General features: G+C 44.1%; 1 protein-coding gene across 1 annotated transcript in view; it reads right to left on the bottom strand.

Annotated features, from left to right (window-relative positions):
- Positions 1–164: 164 nt before the first annotated feature.
- The window catches only part of LOC115585630 (plexin-B1-like), a 49,300-nt gene continuing 33,003 nt past the window's right edge, over positions 165–16,461 (bottom strand). Inside the window, 10 exon segments of the mRNA XM_030424165.1 lie at positions 165–234; positions 767–945; positions 1,053–1,270; positions 1,497–1,597; positions 4,861–5,012; positions 5,208–5,369; positions 13,863–13,958; positions 14,751–14,882; positions 15,072–15,237; positions 15,325–15,501. Coding sequence (XP_030280025.1) covers positions 165–234; positions 767–945; positions 1,053–1,270; positions 1,497–1,597; positions 4,861–5,012; positions 5,208–5,369; positions 13,863–13,958; positions 14,751–14,882; positions 15,072–15,237; positions 15,325–15,501 — 1,453 coding nt within the window.

A 16,461-nucleotide genomic window follows, 5' to 3' on the forward strand; every position in this document is an offset into this window, starting at 1 on the left:
ATCCACCTGATACTTAATGGCTCTGTAGAGCATGTAGAGAGGCTCACCCGCCACCTCCTGAACCGCAGACAGACAGACAGACAGACAGACAGGTGAGGGTGAGACGGCAGACACAGGTTAGACTGTCTACAGACACACAGACAGACAGACAGACAGACAGACAGTTACCTTGAGGAAGGATAGAGGCAGATTGACATCCAGTTAGTCAACATCTTCTCTACAACTGTCTCTGTCCTGAAAAACAAACAGACAAGTCAGTAACTTGCTCAAGGTTGGCGAGCGATCAGTGTCTGAACTCATCCGACTCAAAGTCAAGTCAACACAACAACAACTTTGTGTCGATTTGAGCTGGACGGTTCAGATGAGGTGGAATTCACACGAGCTGAAAACATTGAACTTGTCGCGGAGCTTTTCTGAGTGTCGTGGTCTCAGCTGCTGATCCAGAACCTCTGGAGGAGTAAACACCTAGAGGCTCATCAGGTTCTGATCCGAAGCCGTTCACTGGCAGGAGCAGAGCTCAGAGATGACTTTGTAACTTGTGGGATTGATCCGGAGCGGACCTCCAGGTTCTGCTCTGTTGACTGCTGACTGGAGCTGGAGGGGAACTGGACTTTACCCTCATGAACGTAACGTTACAGAGAGGAGACAGAGAACCAGAACCAGAACCAAAGTATCTGCTGAGTGCTGACTTCGCTCAGAGGTTCACCTGTAAGTGTGTCTATGTGTGGTGTGTGTGTGTTTATATGTCTGAGTGTGTGTGCCGTACCGGCGCAGCATCAGTTTGGGGTTCTTGGCGCCGTACTGTTGGACCAGGTCCTGCAGGAGACTCTTCATCACCTCGGTGAAGTACTCCAGCTTGTCGTGCAGAGCCATGGTGAGCAGACTGGCTACATAACCCCGGTCTCTCTGAGAGAAGCCCTGCTGGGCCTCCAGAGTGTGGATGAACTGAGACACAGAGACAGAACAGAGTGTCACCTGCAGGTTCAGGTGTTTCCTGATCTCACACCAGGTGACATCACATGACCCCCCATCCTGCCGCCCCTCTGACACACCCTGGTGAGGAAGAGTCTGTTGTTCAGCAGGTTGTTGAGCTGTTGGAGACCCTGTTCCACAGTCTGCCTCCTGGACTCCGGCAGGTCCAGCTGGCGGCTTAGCGGCGCCACCTGCTGGCCGGGAAAGAAGACTCTTTCTGCATATGTCCTGTAGTCCAGCAGGGGGAGTCCTGGTCCTCCAACATCACTGCTCAGGTCCATCATCTCTGTCATCAGGTCTGCACACACCAAAAGAAGCGCATGTTAGTTTCTGGATCCTGAACCCCTGCAGTCCACATACTGACGGGTCCACATGCAAGAACTGAACCCTGATTTACTCCTGATGACCAGACCGGCATCTCAATGTGAGACGGACCAAACTTGAGACGGTCTTGGTCCTCCTGATGTCAATAAACACTGTGTGTTTGTTTGTGTGTGTGTCAGAGTGTGTGTGTGTGTGTGTACCAGTGAACTCTTTGCGACACTGGTCTCCCACGTTGATCTCTAGAGTTTCCAGCTGCAGCAAAACCTTCTTATAATCTCTGAGAGCCTGTTTACTTTTCCTCCTACACAAACACAACAAACACAACTGATGATCAATAATTCAATAAATAGGGTCAAAGACTCTTCACAATATTGACACTTGTACTTATACTGAATATAAAGTGAATATAAACGATAAATACAGTCGACAAACAAAAGAGAAAAGTTGTAAGAAATGGACAGAATTTTAGAAAAGCTCCAGTAAGTGACAGCGTAACTGTGTTAGACTGGGACTGAACTCTGAGAAAGACGGAGGTCAGTGTGAGGACAGAGGACTCACTACAGAGGTGATTTACACTACAGAGGTGATTTACACTACAGAGGTGATTTACACTACAGAGGTGATTTACTCTACAGAGGTGATTTACACTACAGAGGTGATTTACACTACAGAGGTGATTTACACTACAGAGGTGATTTACAGCCGCTCAGACAGGACTGTGACTCCGGGGACAGAAGACACATCAGGAGAGGACAGAGAGAGAGAGTTGGACATCATCAGCATGTAGAGACAGAATATCTTCATGTTACTGTGAACTCAGGTTTGATTTGGACCTAACCAGAGGAGACGGTTGAGACAAACCAGAACTGTTCTGGTGACTCTGACTCAGTTTGTCTGAATGAAGTGAGTCTGACGATGAGTTAACGAGCAGATTAAACTGATCTGAGTTCAGTCAGAGACACAAACTTGAGTTCAGACGGTGGACGGTTGGATTTTTCTGTTTATAATGAAAATAGGAGTCAGAATTAGGGCCGGGACTTTAACGCGTTAATTACGATTAATTAATTACACAAAAAATAATGCGTTAAAAAAATTAACGCATTTTAATCGCACTAATTTTTGCACCGCGGAACGTTTCTCACTGGATGAGTTTCAGGGGTACTTATTATACTGGAGCACCAACAAACGTTCATGCAGTGTTGGGCAGTAACGTCGCTACAAGTAGCGGCGTTACTAGTGTAACTACATTTCTCAGTAGCGTGGTGGGAGCGTCGCTACTTTCTGAATGAAATAGCTTTTCAGTAGCTTTGCTCTTTTATTGACCAAGTAGCGCGGTAGCGTCCACACAAGCTACATTTTTATGAACACCTCTTAAGTTCAGCGCAGCGGAGCTTTCTGTCGCGGTCTGAAATGAAAGGATAAGTCGGTGACGCCACCGCCACACATGGCCGTGTATGTGGAGCCGACAGAAGCACTTCCGTATGACGGTGACATCACGGACTCATCCTTGCATACAACGTCTCTGCTGCACGGGAACACAGACAGGTTAGCTTCAGTGAGTTACGTTACTTGATGGAAAGATGGCGGAGGGTGAGGAGGACGGAGACGAGTTGATCCCGAGGGATGAAAAAGACAAACTTGGATAATAAACAAATACAGTAACAGAGAAACATTACTCTGAATTATTGCTTTTGTCATTTTTAACCAGCACAGGATACAGCAAAAATGCAATTTCTACAAAACCAAAGTCTGGTGATTAGTCAAAATGATTAGCTTAAAATGTATGTAGATACAGCTACTACTACAGAGTGGGCTTAATAAAAATACCACTTTTGAAACTGCCAGTTATATGAGACACTGGTTGATGGATAGAGTACTTTATTAATCTCAAAGGGAAATTAAAGTGTTACAGCCACTTGACATAAATCAAAATCCAAAAACAATGAGGTAGGTAAAAGAAACAAATACAATTAAAGGCTGAGTTATATACAATAACTAAATAGACTCACTCAAATATCAAATATAGATTATAAAGCTGAAACTAGAAGACTAGAGAACCTTAACGAAAACTACAACTATAATATACTATTTGCTGTTTAATTATGTTAATATGCTACAGTGTAGGACACTGTCCATTAGTGTCAGTCAGGTGGATATTGCTGTGGCAGCAGGTGAATGTCTGTCCGTGGATGTTAGAATTAAGTGTGAATTGATAGTTGAATAATAAAATATACAAAATAGTGAAAGCACAAATTATTGTTTAATAAACAATTGAACGTAACATTTTTGCCTGCTTATCTGTCTGATTGATAGTTTTATTGATCACTGAGATCGCTTTGACTTGGAATGAAGTTGTTCCAATATAAAAAAAAATAGCTTTGATGTAGTTAAGCTACTTTTGCCATTTTGCTGTAGCTTAGCTTGCTACATTTCTCTGGGGAGTAGCTTTGGTGTAGTGAAGCTTCATTTAATGTAGAGTAACTTGTAGCTTAGCTCACTACTTTTTTCGAGTAGCTTGCCCAACACTGCGTTCATGACTTCAGACAACAACAATGAAGGAAGAAGCAGATGAGACCGCTCTGGTTGGCCCCGTGGAAGGGAAATGTTGTTTTAAAAAGTGGACGGATGTCAGCGTAGATAAGAGCACGGTTGTGTGCAAATTATGCAAGAAGGAGTTTGCGTATCACCGCAGCATATCAAGCCTCAGGTATCACCTAAATGCTCAGCAACTATTTATTATGTTGTTGTTGCAACTGGCACTTTATGTTGAACTGTTTATTGTTTTGGCCAAGGTTATTTACAGAGAGTTGGACTGAAATTGATTTGTTTACATCAGCTGTTGGTAAAGTCTGTTATGGCCTCTGAAGATAGTCAGGGTTTCCAATGTTCTGAATGTACTTGAAAGTATTGTGTTTTACTTAAAAAACAAAGTGTTATAGTTTACAGAAGGTCTAGCTACCTATAGGCTACCTGAACCTCTGAAATGTATTCCTAAATAAGCTATTACTACACTTTATGGCAAAAACTGCACTGGTCTGTTGGTCTTGAAAAAAAAAACCCAAACAATGTTTTGTTGCTTAAGCTTCTGTATTCAGTCATTATTCAATGGTATACTAAAATCCATGTGAAAAAAATTGCTTCTCATTGTTCTCAGGTCAAATATTTATATGCGATTAAAATGCGATTAATTTCGATTAATTAATTACAAAGCCTCTGATTAATTTCGATTAATTTTTTTAATCGAGTCCCGGCCCTAGTCAGAATATTTCATTTCTTCACATTTATGAGTTTATTTTGTTGACTTATTAAATTCAGTAGTGAACTGGCTGCTATTAAACTTCAGACTGTCACCTCTGAGATACAGAGGGCTGTCAGGAGGCTAGCTGTTAGCATGCTAACTTCAGTAGAACAGTTTGACAGAAGCACTGTAGTTTCTCCACTCTGTTCAGGATGTTAGCTCTATTTTTTTTTTAACTGAACTCTGTACAGATCTGACAGACTGAAGGGGTAAAAAAAAGAAAAGGTTAAAGTCAGACAGGCAGGTGGAGTCAGACAGACAGGTACCTGTACATGAGGATGATGACTAGCACTGACAGGATGATGACAGCAGCTCCGGCCCCCAAACCGATCTGAGCAGCCAATGGGACGGGAGGCAGCAGAGAGTCACTGTCGTACTGAACCAAGCCCAGGTCCACCTGCAGGTTTCCCATGAACACCTGAGAGAGAGACAGACAGACAGACAGACAGCAGACAGGCAGGATGGGTTAGACAGCTCAGCCAGTTTTTAACTGAAGAACATTTTCTTCTGCAGTTTCATTTGAGCATGAAGTTTAACTGAAGTTGTGTTTATTGTTCTTCCTAATGCAGAAGTCCCTCCAGCTGTTCGCAGTACTTGTACTCTCTCCGTGTACCTTGAGGCTGGGCAGCTCGTTGCTGTCGTCCACACTCATTGGTTGGATCTCTGGAGGTTCACAGTACAGGTGAGTGTTGTCCAGAGTTTTCACCTCACACTCCTGATCCCCGAGCCGAGCCGTCACTTCCTGTCTGGAGATGGCTCTGGTCAGGTCCTGACCCTGGTGGTTGCCATGGAAACACACGCAGAGATGTTTGACTGTGGCTTCTGGTTCCGCTCCACAGAAGATGACAGCCTAACTTCAGAGCTCGCCAACAGTTTTGTCAAAGTAACACCAGAAAAGCGTATTTCTGTAAAACTGGTGAATCTTGTTAAAATATGGAGAAGGGTTACCACCAGAAGTGGGACAACAAACAACACAGTAGAAATTACTCCCGAAATGAGCCAAAACAGCTGAAGCAGCTCTTCGGATCCATACGCACATGGCGACGATGGACCTGCAACCTGCTTGCAAAGTATTTTAAATGAACTTCAGGAGTTCAGAAGCAACAGCAGGGAGCAACTCTCGGACATTCAACACAAACTGAAGATACTTTGGGATTGCCATAAAATAAAAGAAATTTGGTTTGGTATAACAAAACACGCTATGAACCACATTAATATAACTATTCCACTAACACCAGAGTCATGTATATTAGGAGATCTACGTAATTTTAATAAAGTTCCACCAAAGGACAAGAAAGTGTTCCTCTCTTTATGCATGATCACAAAAAAGGTGATCAACAATAACTGGATCTGTACAAAAACTCCACCTGAGAGGGAGTGGGTCACCGAGGCCATGGAGGCAGTGAGTCTAGAGAAAGTAGCCTTTAGTTTGGAAAATAATGATGCGGGTTATGTTGAAATTTGGGCTCCATTGGAAAATTATTTGATGTCGTTGTGATGTACATCTTTTTGTTCTCTTAATATTTCTTTTGAATTTGTTTATGAAGTTTGTAGTTATAGTGTCTGAGTCCATTTTTTTTTTTTTTTATTGGAAGGGACTGGAAGTGTGCTATTTGTTTGTCTGTTTGTGTCTTGTTTGTTTTTTGTTTGGTTTTTTTCCCTTTTTTCTCCTTTTTTATTTATTTTTATTTATTATTATTTTACTTTTTTTCCCTTTATAGTATTATCATTAGTTGGAATATGTTTGTAAAAAAATAATAACGATAATAAAGAAAAAAAAAAAAAAAAAACACAAACTGAAGAGAGCAAATGACAGACGAGACAAAAGGGAAAACTGATGAAACGGAGAACTTACTTCAAGCAGCAACAATGCTAATTAATCAGCTAAAACAGCACCAAGCTAACCTTGAAGCTGAGCTGAGAGACCATGAGGGTTGTGAGTGGAGGGATAATTGATATATTTATTTATGGAATACCTGAAGGCAGGGCTGGGCTGGACTGGGACAAAAAATCGGCCCTGGCATTTTTGGCCCCTCATAATTAGCAGAGCACAACCGGAAAAAAAAACATAACTTTTTGCCTTTAGGCTTATTAGAAATCTACAGTTTATTATTACTTTAGAAGTCTATCAAATAACCATTGTGGAAAGCAAATAAGTACATTTCCTCAACACATAGTTGAGTAAAGGTATATTCTATTTCAAGCATAATGTATCATCGGCATCCCAGATCTCAGAAGTTTAGCATCTATTGTTAACTCTACCACTTTTGTCTGCTCTGTGTAGTTCAACTGATTATTTTATCCTTTTTATTGAAATCATCTCTAATATGTATTTTCTGAATTTCCCTGATATAGCAGCTTAATTCTAATTCTTCAGGTTAAAAGGTGCTCCCTTTAAAAAGCCATAAAATTGTTATATCAGGCTAAAAACAGGGCTGCTGTATGAGCTCATGCAAAGCAACTTGTCTTAAAAGCATGTGACAGATCTACTCTTGTTCTATGTGGGCAAACCTTTTGCTAATAATACTTTTATACTTTGTTTACACTTACTTTAGTAATGCTTAAATTGCAAAGCTTTTACTATCATTTAGCAGTTTAAAATCTGTTTTTTTAAAACATGTTTAACCACAGCATAGAGGGTTGCTACACATTCAAACTATGCAGCCTTTCAACTCACCTTTAACCTAAATATCTAAAATGCTATGATGGAGCCTGAAATAGACACTTAATGCTCATCAACACTTCTCAGCATTGACCGTTTGCTGTTTATCAGAATAAGGTGCCGTGGCTGCCAGATTCTGAGAAGTATGCAAAGCCAGTTAATATCGATACTAATCAATCGCCATTGCTCATCATTATCATGTAATTAGAGTTCTCAACGGGCCTGAAAATTACAGTCCGAACCCGACACAGCGCTGCACACCCGCATGAATTGTCTGTCGGCCAGAGCCCGCGGGTCCGGTCGGGTTTGTCGGGTCCGGTCGGGTTTGTCGGGTCCGGTCGGGTCCGGTCGGGTTTGTCGTTGAGAGCTCTTCATGTAATAGAGCTAACGTTCCCTCCATCACCTCACAGTCCCTGTATTAACGTTACTACCTGCTCACCGGCTGTACTACACTGTCCCTGTCAGTCAGCATCATCTCTGCTGCTCCTCTCCTGCCCGCTGCTGCTGTCTTCACCTTCAACCTGCTGTTACTGGATCATTGCTGTCTCAGAGGACGTGGAGGCTACAGCAGCCCCTCCAGCCAACATGTCTGGGATTTTAGCACATTCTGCAGCATCTACAGTGAGATTCTTCTGTTAGCACACAATCTCTTTCTCTTTGGTTGCTCCATGTTGTCAGTCCTCGCGCTCAACACTTTGAAACTAGCAGAAGTTACAGGAGACGCGCAGGGAGGGGTGGGGCCGCCTTCGTACTATATCCTGATTGGCTCAGTTCACTGTCTATATTGAAGACGGACCAATGGGCCGCCCCCTCTAAATTGTGCACTTAGAAAAAAAAAAAGGAGGGCTGAGTGAGATTGGATTAGTCCAATGTACTTCAAGAACATAAACCAATGGGCCATCGCGGTTGATAAAAAAGATTTATTATAAAACTTTTGGATTAAATTATGAAAGCCCGGCCCATACATGTGCGTCGGCCCACCAGGCATTGCCCGGTATGCCAGATGGCCAGTCCATGCCTGCCTGAAGGTAAAGAAGGCAGCGACATGGTTGGTTTTGTGGACAAACTGATGCGATCTTCCTGCTGACAGAGAGCTCGGAACTGACAGAGTTCATTGCACGTTGTCACAGAGGCACAGTGGTGGACAGTAACGGAGTACATTTACTTGAGTACTGTACTTAAGTACATATCCAGAGGATTTGTACTTTACTTGAGTATTAGATTTCTTTGGTACTCTTACTCTTACTTGAATACATTTCCAAGACAAATATTTTTACTTTTACTCGAGTTAATTTCTAGGAAGGCTGAAAAGTACTCGTTACTTTCAGGTCTGCTCTTTTTTTTTTTCTAAAATACTATTGGACACAAGCTGTGTTTGTCAAAGAAGGAAACCTATCACAGTGCACGCTCTCCACTGGGATCTACCAGAGAGACTGCGTTTGTCGACACAAAACCGCGACAATGGCTGCATCAGATGTAGTTTTTTGTAAAGCAGTGATTCTCAGCCAGTGGTCTGAGGACAACATTGGTCTCTGAGGAGGTTCCAGTTCCCAACTTAGCTAAATGATAGAGAGTTAGTTGGACGGTGCAGGTTCATTTGGTTACAGTTTTAATGATTGTTAATAAACATCTGCAACATCTGCTGCAGTGATGTTGCTAGGTACGCGTCCTGCGTCCCTGACGCATTAAACTCACTATCCAGGCGTCCCGGGGACGAACCTCATTTTTCCAATGAAAAACGATACATTGTGAACATTAAACAACTCGTGTTTAATCACAGTAACTGGCAAAAGGAACCTTGTTGTTAGCAGACCGGACAAGCGCTTTTTCAACCCTCTGCGCATCTACTCGGCGCAGACGTGATCCCCTGTACAAAGTATCGCGACATCCTAATTTAGCCGCTACCAAAACAACTAACCCGTCACTGCTGATTTCATTTCAACCAGGGGTGTCGCACCCGTGGGGGATGTGTGTGTTTTAACACCCACACTTTTCCCGGTGAGAGGGTTCAACACCCACACTTGTCCCGGTGAGAGGGTTCAACACCCACACTTGTCCCGGTGAGAGGGTTCAACACCCACACTTTTTCTGCAGTTTTGCACAAACGCCGCCCAGACGTCCAGCTGCCTTATCCCACCACTCTGTTGCCTCTTGTCTGACCCGTTCGGCACAAAAGTTGCATTGAACACACCGCTTCGACGTGCTGCCTGCTCCACAGTAGCGTGTACGTTCTGCGCTTGCGCGAGATGCAATAAGCGGGTGGCGCTTGTGTTGTGAGTTGTAAACGAGAACCTTATGCACGCAACTCTCTTTACTTTCGATCAAAACGAAACTTAACTATTTCCGATAAAAACAGCTGCATACTAAACATGCAGCGAGGCATTACCAAACTGACACAGATTAATTTGTCCTGAACGGACAGAACAACTAGTCTGGTTCCACTACTGCAAAACATGAAAACGGGAAATGACGGAACGGAGTGCATAGAAAAACAAAGCGCACACAGTATTCCGTCCCTCCCACACACCGCGCTGATTCGCCAGCACACCGCCAATCAGAACGGCCATTCAGCTGGCACACAACCAATCAGAGAATCCAATGGCTCAGACGTCCGACGGCCCTCCTCCTCAGACTTCGCATGCTCAGTCGGATCCGACAACGTCCGCGCGGCTCCGAAAGCTTCCGACGCACCTGAACACACCAAACATATGTGTTCCCGACCTCGTCCGAGTCTCTCCAAACGCTTCAGACGTCCAACGGTTGGGCTGGTGTGTTCCTGCCTTAGTCTGCTCTCGCTGCAGCTGCCTCCTCTCTCCTCCTCCCTCTCCTGTTGCTGCTTCAAACATGACACCGGCTTTGGGACTGACCGGCTGATGATTGGCTGTTCTGCCCTAAGTCCCGCCTCTCTTGCCAAGTTAGATTTATTTGTCTCAACCACTTTACAGACCGGCCGTTTATTTGGGACAGGCGTTTAATTCCCTCCTCACAATAATCCGGGTTGAAAATGTCACAAACTTCTCCAGCTTCTCTGTGAATTCTCTGGAAACGGAGAGAACCAAAAACAATGTCTGTAACGTTCTCTGATGATCATAAACGTTGATTAGTCCTGATACGTTCAGTAAACAGGTCGACACTAAACCATGATGTGTTTTATTATGTGTTTATGTGTTTACAGCTGCTAATGTATGTAACACTGTTACTGTGATGACATATGACAGTTAAATATTGAATCTGTCTATAATAACCACATCCTGACATGTAACTGTGAGTTTTGATAATCTAAGTACTAATAATAACAGTCATGACAAAAAATGAACAAAGACTGCAGATCACGATAAGAAGCTGCAACTGGCAGTGAGCAGCTTTCTTTTCTGTTAGCAGTGAAGTGACATAGTCCATGAAAGAACATTATAGAATATGATAATGTATAAAATAACATTTAATGGTAAACAAAAAGTACAGTTGCAGTAGGCTTCTATTATAAATATTATAATTAAACGAATCAAGACAGACGTCACATTGACATGTCAGGGTGTGGTTATTATAGACACAGATTTAATATTTAAGTGTCATTTATCATCACCCTGTCATGTGTCAATGCCACTGTGACAGTTGCTTTGCAATAAACTTTTCAGATTTGGAATTTTATTTGTTTAATTTCAGATACATTTTGAACATACATGAATATATCCGTTTATTATAACCATATCATACCACCATCAAAGGAGTTTAACACTCAGTACAATTTAAGAAGGAGAATAATATAAGAAAGAAATACACTTTTTTAACTGGGGAGTCGGGACCCATTGAATTTCCCAGGGACCCACTCGACTCACCACCGGTGGGTCCCGGGACTCACTACATTGAAAACCTATCAACATCACTGTGCTGTCCTCCTGTGATCCATTCATTGTATCTGTTTTTATAGGTGTTTCTGCAGGCTTTATGTAACATTGTGGTTCTAAAAGCAAGCACATCAGTGCAGGTGGTTTCAAAGAGTTCATTCTCAGAAACAAGAGTTAAAAGCTCCTTAAATTCATTTAGAAAAAATTATAGTAATTCATTGATGTGAAAAATAAGAAATTTACTCTTACTCTTACTTTACTTAAAGTACATTTAAAAGCAAGTACTTTTTTACTCTTACTCGAGTAACATGTCGACTGAGCTACTTTACTTGTAATGGAGTAAATTTTGACCAGTAGTATTTGTACTCTTACTCAAGTACTGGGGTGGAGTACTCTGTCCATCTGTGTTTGGAAGGCATTTAATCCTCCAGGGCTCTCTATTATCAGGAAACTTTGTACGGCCCGAATGCAGACGATCAAAGACAAAATTCTTGACAGCTTCTGTGACAATATCATGATGTCAGAGTACATGTGGACAAAAATTGACAAAAGAACCAGCTAGATGGCACTTTCAGCACAAATGGTTGCAAGATGAAGAATTTGTGAATAATATAGGAAAACAGATAGAAGAGTTTTTTTTAACATAACTACACAAACTACCCTTTTATCAGGAGGAGCGTTCCTGTTCTGAGTCTATCGAACTAAACGTTGATCTGACAGTATGAATGTTGAAGGAAGATATATGAATGTATGTCAATGTGTTAAAAACTAAAACTAAAATACAAATATTGTGGGAAAAAAAAAAAGTTTTATTTAATGGTAGAAGCTACAGGAACAACTCAACTCATCCAAAACTTCAATCAATAAATCATTACATAAGAGAACTAATCTCCTCATGACAGGATTGGGGTAGGGTGAGGTAGATAGATCTATGGAGAGATTTTCATCTGTCAGACCATGACTATACTTTTTACTCGCCTCCTCATAACACATACTGTTTTTAAGAGAGACCGTCATAGAATGCCTAGCTGTGATATTGGTAATACTGATTAATCAGATCAGGCCCTATCTCCTTTGACGATAATCCAGCAAGAACACAGTAGAGTCTAAACAGTATCCTGAATAATCTGCAATTTAACACTCAAATGAGAAATGAAATAAAACTGTGTCTGAAGGACAACGACACTGCAGAGGTGGACTCAGCTACACTAACCCTGACCCACCCTGAAGCAGTAATCAGGGAAAATGATATCTTTTCTCTAAAGAAAAGAACTGAAAACAAACAAGACTAAAAGACCTCAACAAAGAATTAAAAGATCTTGAGGCACAACCATAATGATAAAATTAGAAATTAATTGAAAATATTATACTCTCAGGAAATTGAGAAAAAGATGGTGTTCAAAGCAAAAATATTATGAACTGAGTCCAAAATCAACAAAACTTCGGGCAAGAAAGCTGAAAAAACAACTGAAAACACGCTGTGACGCTGTGACTCTGACCCAAACAGCTGATCTGCCAGCGGCGAAATACAGCGCGAGGCCCAGTTACGCTAGTGCGGAGGGATACGGAGGTTCTACGGTTGAGAAAATGTAGTGCCAAAAGAAAGGCCGGTCTGACGGCGATGTAAAGCGCTGTGAATTCTCTCTATACAACGTACACTTGAACTGATATAGATGTTTTAAGGTGAGCCTTGTTTTAGGTGGTTAATTTCTCTTTTTCTCTGGACTCCGTTCACTGCAGTACAAAGCTGAGCGTCTCTCTGCTGCTCCAAACTGAGGCTGCGCTGAGCGGTGACTACGGCAGGAAACAGATCGACTATAGATATGTACTTTATATGACCCCACTTCAAAAAACACCAACTATAAAACTGACCTACTCTTGGAATTTACCATATTATTCCTAGGAAGTGTTGATCTTCTGACACAGTGGCCGATAAATATATGTATGTTATTTTGTTATCACCCTGCAAAAAGCTATAACCAGCGCGGGTTACTTCCTGAACTGCCCACAATACAGGAATGGACTGATATAGGATTACTTTCTCCTTTCGCCTTCAGAAAGAAGTCTTCAGGCGCGCAGGTGGTCGAGTGGTTAGAGCGCGTGCCATAAACACAGCCGACCCTGGTTCGATTCCGGCTGGAGGTCCTTTGCTGCATGTCACGTCCCCCCTCTCTCTCCCATATTTCCTATCTGTCTACTGCTTAATAAAGGTGTCTATGCCAGAAAAAATCTTTAAAAGAAAGAAAGAAGTCTTCACTACATTCTGGACTAAATATGTAAAACCTTTACAGCCAGATTTCGTGGCGGTATGAAAGACCCTGCTGGAGGCTGGTATCTAGTGAAAGGTCCTTGTTTTAGCTTGTTTTACACTTTTATTATTTTTATATTGCTTTTTTTATGAAGAAGAAGAGTTTAAAATGGCTTTGTATACATATTTGACCTTCTATATAAACTGCTGTTCCAACAAAAAAGAAAAGAAATGTGTATCATGAACATGTGTTTTTGTTTCTGATCGTGTCGTCAGTGTGGATCATTTTCCTTCTCAGAATCTGTTATTGATTTGCTGAGAAGAAGGTTTGAACAAACTTTGTAACAAACTGCATTTCTATCTTTGGTTGTTTATTGTTGAATAACTCAAAAGTGCTGTTTGTTGTTTAACTTATAATATCATTTGAACTTGCCAACGTTAACGAAGCAAAGATCTGTTGATGAAGAGACGTTTGACTGTCAGAGGACATGAAGTCCGTGTCACCACGTTTACCTCCACAGCGATCACTCCTCCTGGTTTGAAGCGGTACGGACCGTCTCGATTCAGAGGGAAAAACTCGGGGTTGGAATAATACGTGAAGCTTTTACCCTGAGAAACAGACAAGAAGACAGACAGGTAGACAGACAGGTATTGATCAGTCCCACTGAATATTCACTCAATCAGCAAGAGACACAGTTCACACTCTGCAGCATCCCCCGAATATTACAGGCAGGCAGACAGGCAGGCAGGCAGGCAGACAGGCAGGCAGGCAGACAGGCAGGCAGGCAAGCAGGCAGGCAGGCAGGCAGGCAAGCAGGCAGGCAGGCAGGCAGGCAGGCAGACAGGCAGGCAGGCAGGCAGACAGGCAGGCAGGCAGACAGGCAAGCAGGCAGGCAGGCAGACAGGCAGACAGGCAGACAGACAGACAGGCAGACAGACAGACAGGCAGGCAGGCAGGCAGACAGGCAGACAGGCAGACAGGCAGGCAGGCAGGCAGACAGACAGGCAGACAGGCAGGCAGGCAGGCAGGCAGGCAGGCAAGCAGACAGGCAGGCAGACAGACAGGCAGGCAAGCAGACAGGCAGGCAGACAGACAGGCAGGCAGGCAGGCAGGCAGGCAGGCAAGCAGACAGGCAGGCAGGAAGACAGACAGACAGGCAGGCAGGCAGGCAGGCAGGCAGGCAGACAGGCAAGCAGGCAGACAGACAGGCAGACAGGCAGGCAGGCAGGCAGGCAAGCAGACAGGCAGGCAGACAGGCAGACAGGCAGGCAGACAGGCAGGCAAGCAGGCAGGCAGACAGGCAGGCAGGCAGGCAGGCAGGCAGGCAGACAGGCAGGCAGGCAGGCAGGCAGACAGACAGGCAGACAGACAGACAGGCAGACAGACAGGCAGACCGGTACCTTGATCCTCTCAAAGTGGACTCTGACGTTGTCCAGTTGGAACCAGACTCCCTTCACTTTGACCTCTGGTGTCACTGTGGGGGTTGGACAGGTCATCTGAGAGGACGACAGGACAGCACAGCGCTCCACAACCTGAGAGAAAGACAGGTGGAGAGACAGACGGGTGTAGAGAGAGAGAGGGACACAAGGGGGCAGGAAGTGATAAATTAAAATGAGTTGAACTTTTCAAATCAAAAGCTCAGAGACAGAATCAGGTCAACCTTTGACCCTACTTTGACACTTCTAACTCTATCTCCTCTCTGATTGGCCTGTTGACCTCACCGTTGTCATGGTGCTGTTGAAGACCAGCTGCTGCTTGGCGGTGAGCAGAGCCAATCGTCTTCTGCGTTTCACCCGCTGTACCTCCAGAGGCTCCACCCACACTGCTATGATTGGCTGTTGCACAACATCGAGGTTCCTGCCCGTCACCGTGATGACACGCCCCCCTCTGAACACAGGAAGTCATCACCTTATTAGGACATGGCTTCGACGCATGAGCAGATTGATTACTGGCAATCGTTGATCAGGTTCTTACGCGTAGAAGCTCTCTGCAGGTTTGGCGTCGGTGATGACGGGGTCGTCGAGGTAATGAAAGGTAACGCCAGGAACAGTTCTCTCCGCCTTCCCAAACAGAACCCGAACTGGGACTCCACCAGTCTGATTACTGGAACCAGTCTGACACACCAACTGGCTGTCAGTGACCTCCTCCATGCTGAGAGGACAGGAGACGAGGAGACAAGGACAGGAGACAAGGAGACAACAGGAGGACACAAGGAAACAAGTAGGTGGAGACAAGGAGATGAGGAAACAAGTAGGAGAAAATATGAGTCATTCAGATTATCTTTGATTGAGGCAGCCAAAGAGTCTCAAAGAACTCCAAGTACACTGACTACTGAATACTGCAGTAGGTGGCTGGCAGCAGCCCAGCATCCCTCCCCAACCACCTCAACTCCTTCTTTTCAAGATTGGAGACAGACAACACCACCCGGCTAGAAGCATCATCTCCTCCCTCAAACCTGCAGCAGCTGCACTCTCCTTCAACATAGAGGAGGTGGTGGGAGTCCTCAGGAGGACGAAGGACAACACAGCAACTGGCCCAGACAACATCAGTGGCCGTCTCCTGCGGTGCTGTTCAGAGCAGCTGGTGTTTCAGCTCCTGTTTCAGCGATCCATGGACAGCAGCACAGTTCCCCAGCTTAGGAAACACTCCACAGCGGTCCCCGTCGCCAGGAAGAGCTCTGAACGACTCTGAACGACCTCAGACCTATTGCTCGCACCCTTTCAGTGATGAAGGCTATGGGTCATAAAGAGACACATCATCACGGTAACTGACCCATTGATGGACCCTCTCCAGCTCCCGCACTGTGCAGGCAGACTGCAGACTGCTGTCTGCAGACTTCTCCTCTGCATTAAGGCCTTACAGCCACACATCCTAGCAGAGAAACATTCCACCCACCTCCACCTGGACCACCAGCTGATCCTGTGGATTACAGACCTCCTGATCAACAGGTCACAGAGGGTGCTGGTCAGTAACACCCTCTCCGGCCTCTCGGACACCTCTACAGGCTCCCTCAGGGCTGTGCCTCTCACCTCTGCACTGATGACTGCAGGTCCACCCATCCGGACTGTCATCTGCTAAAGTCTCCTGTCCCTGCTCTGAGCCCTCACATCA

This window comes from Sparus aurata, chromosome 7, assembly GCF_900880675.1.
Source record: "Sparus aurata chromosome 7, fSpaAur1.1, whole genome shotgun sequence".
Lineage (NCBI taxonomy): Eukaryota > Metazoa > Chordata > Actinopteri > Spariformes > Sparidae > Sparus > Sparus aurata.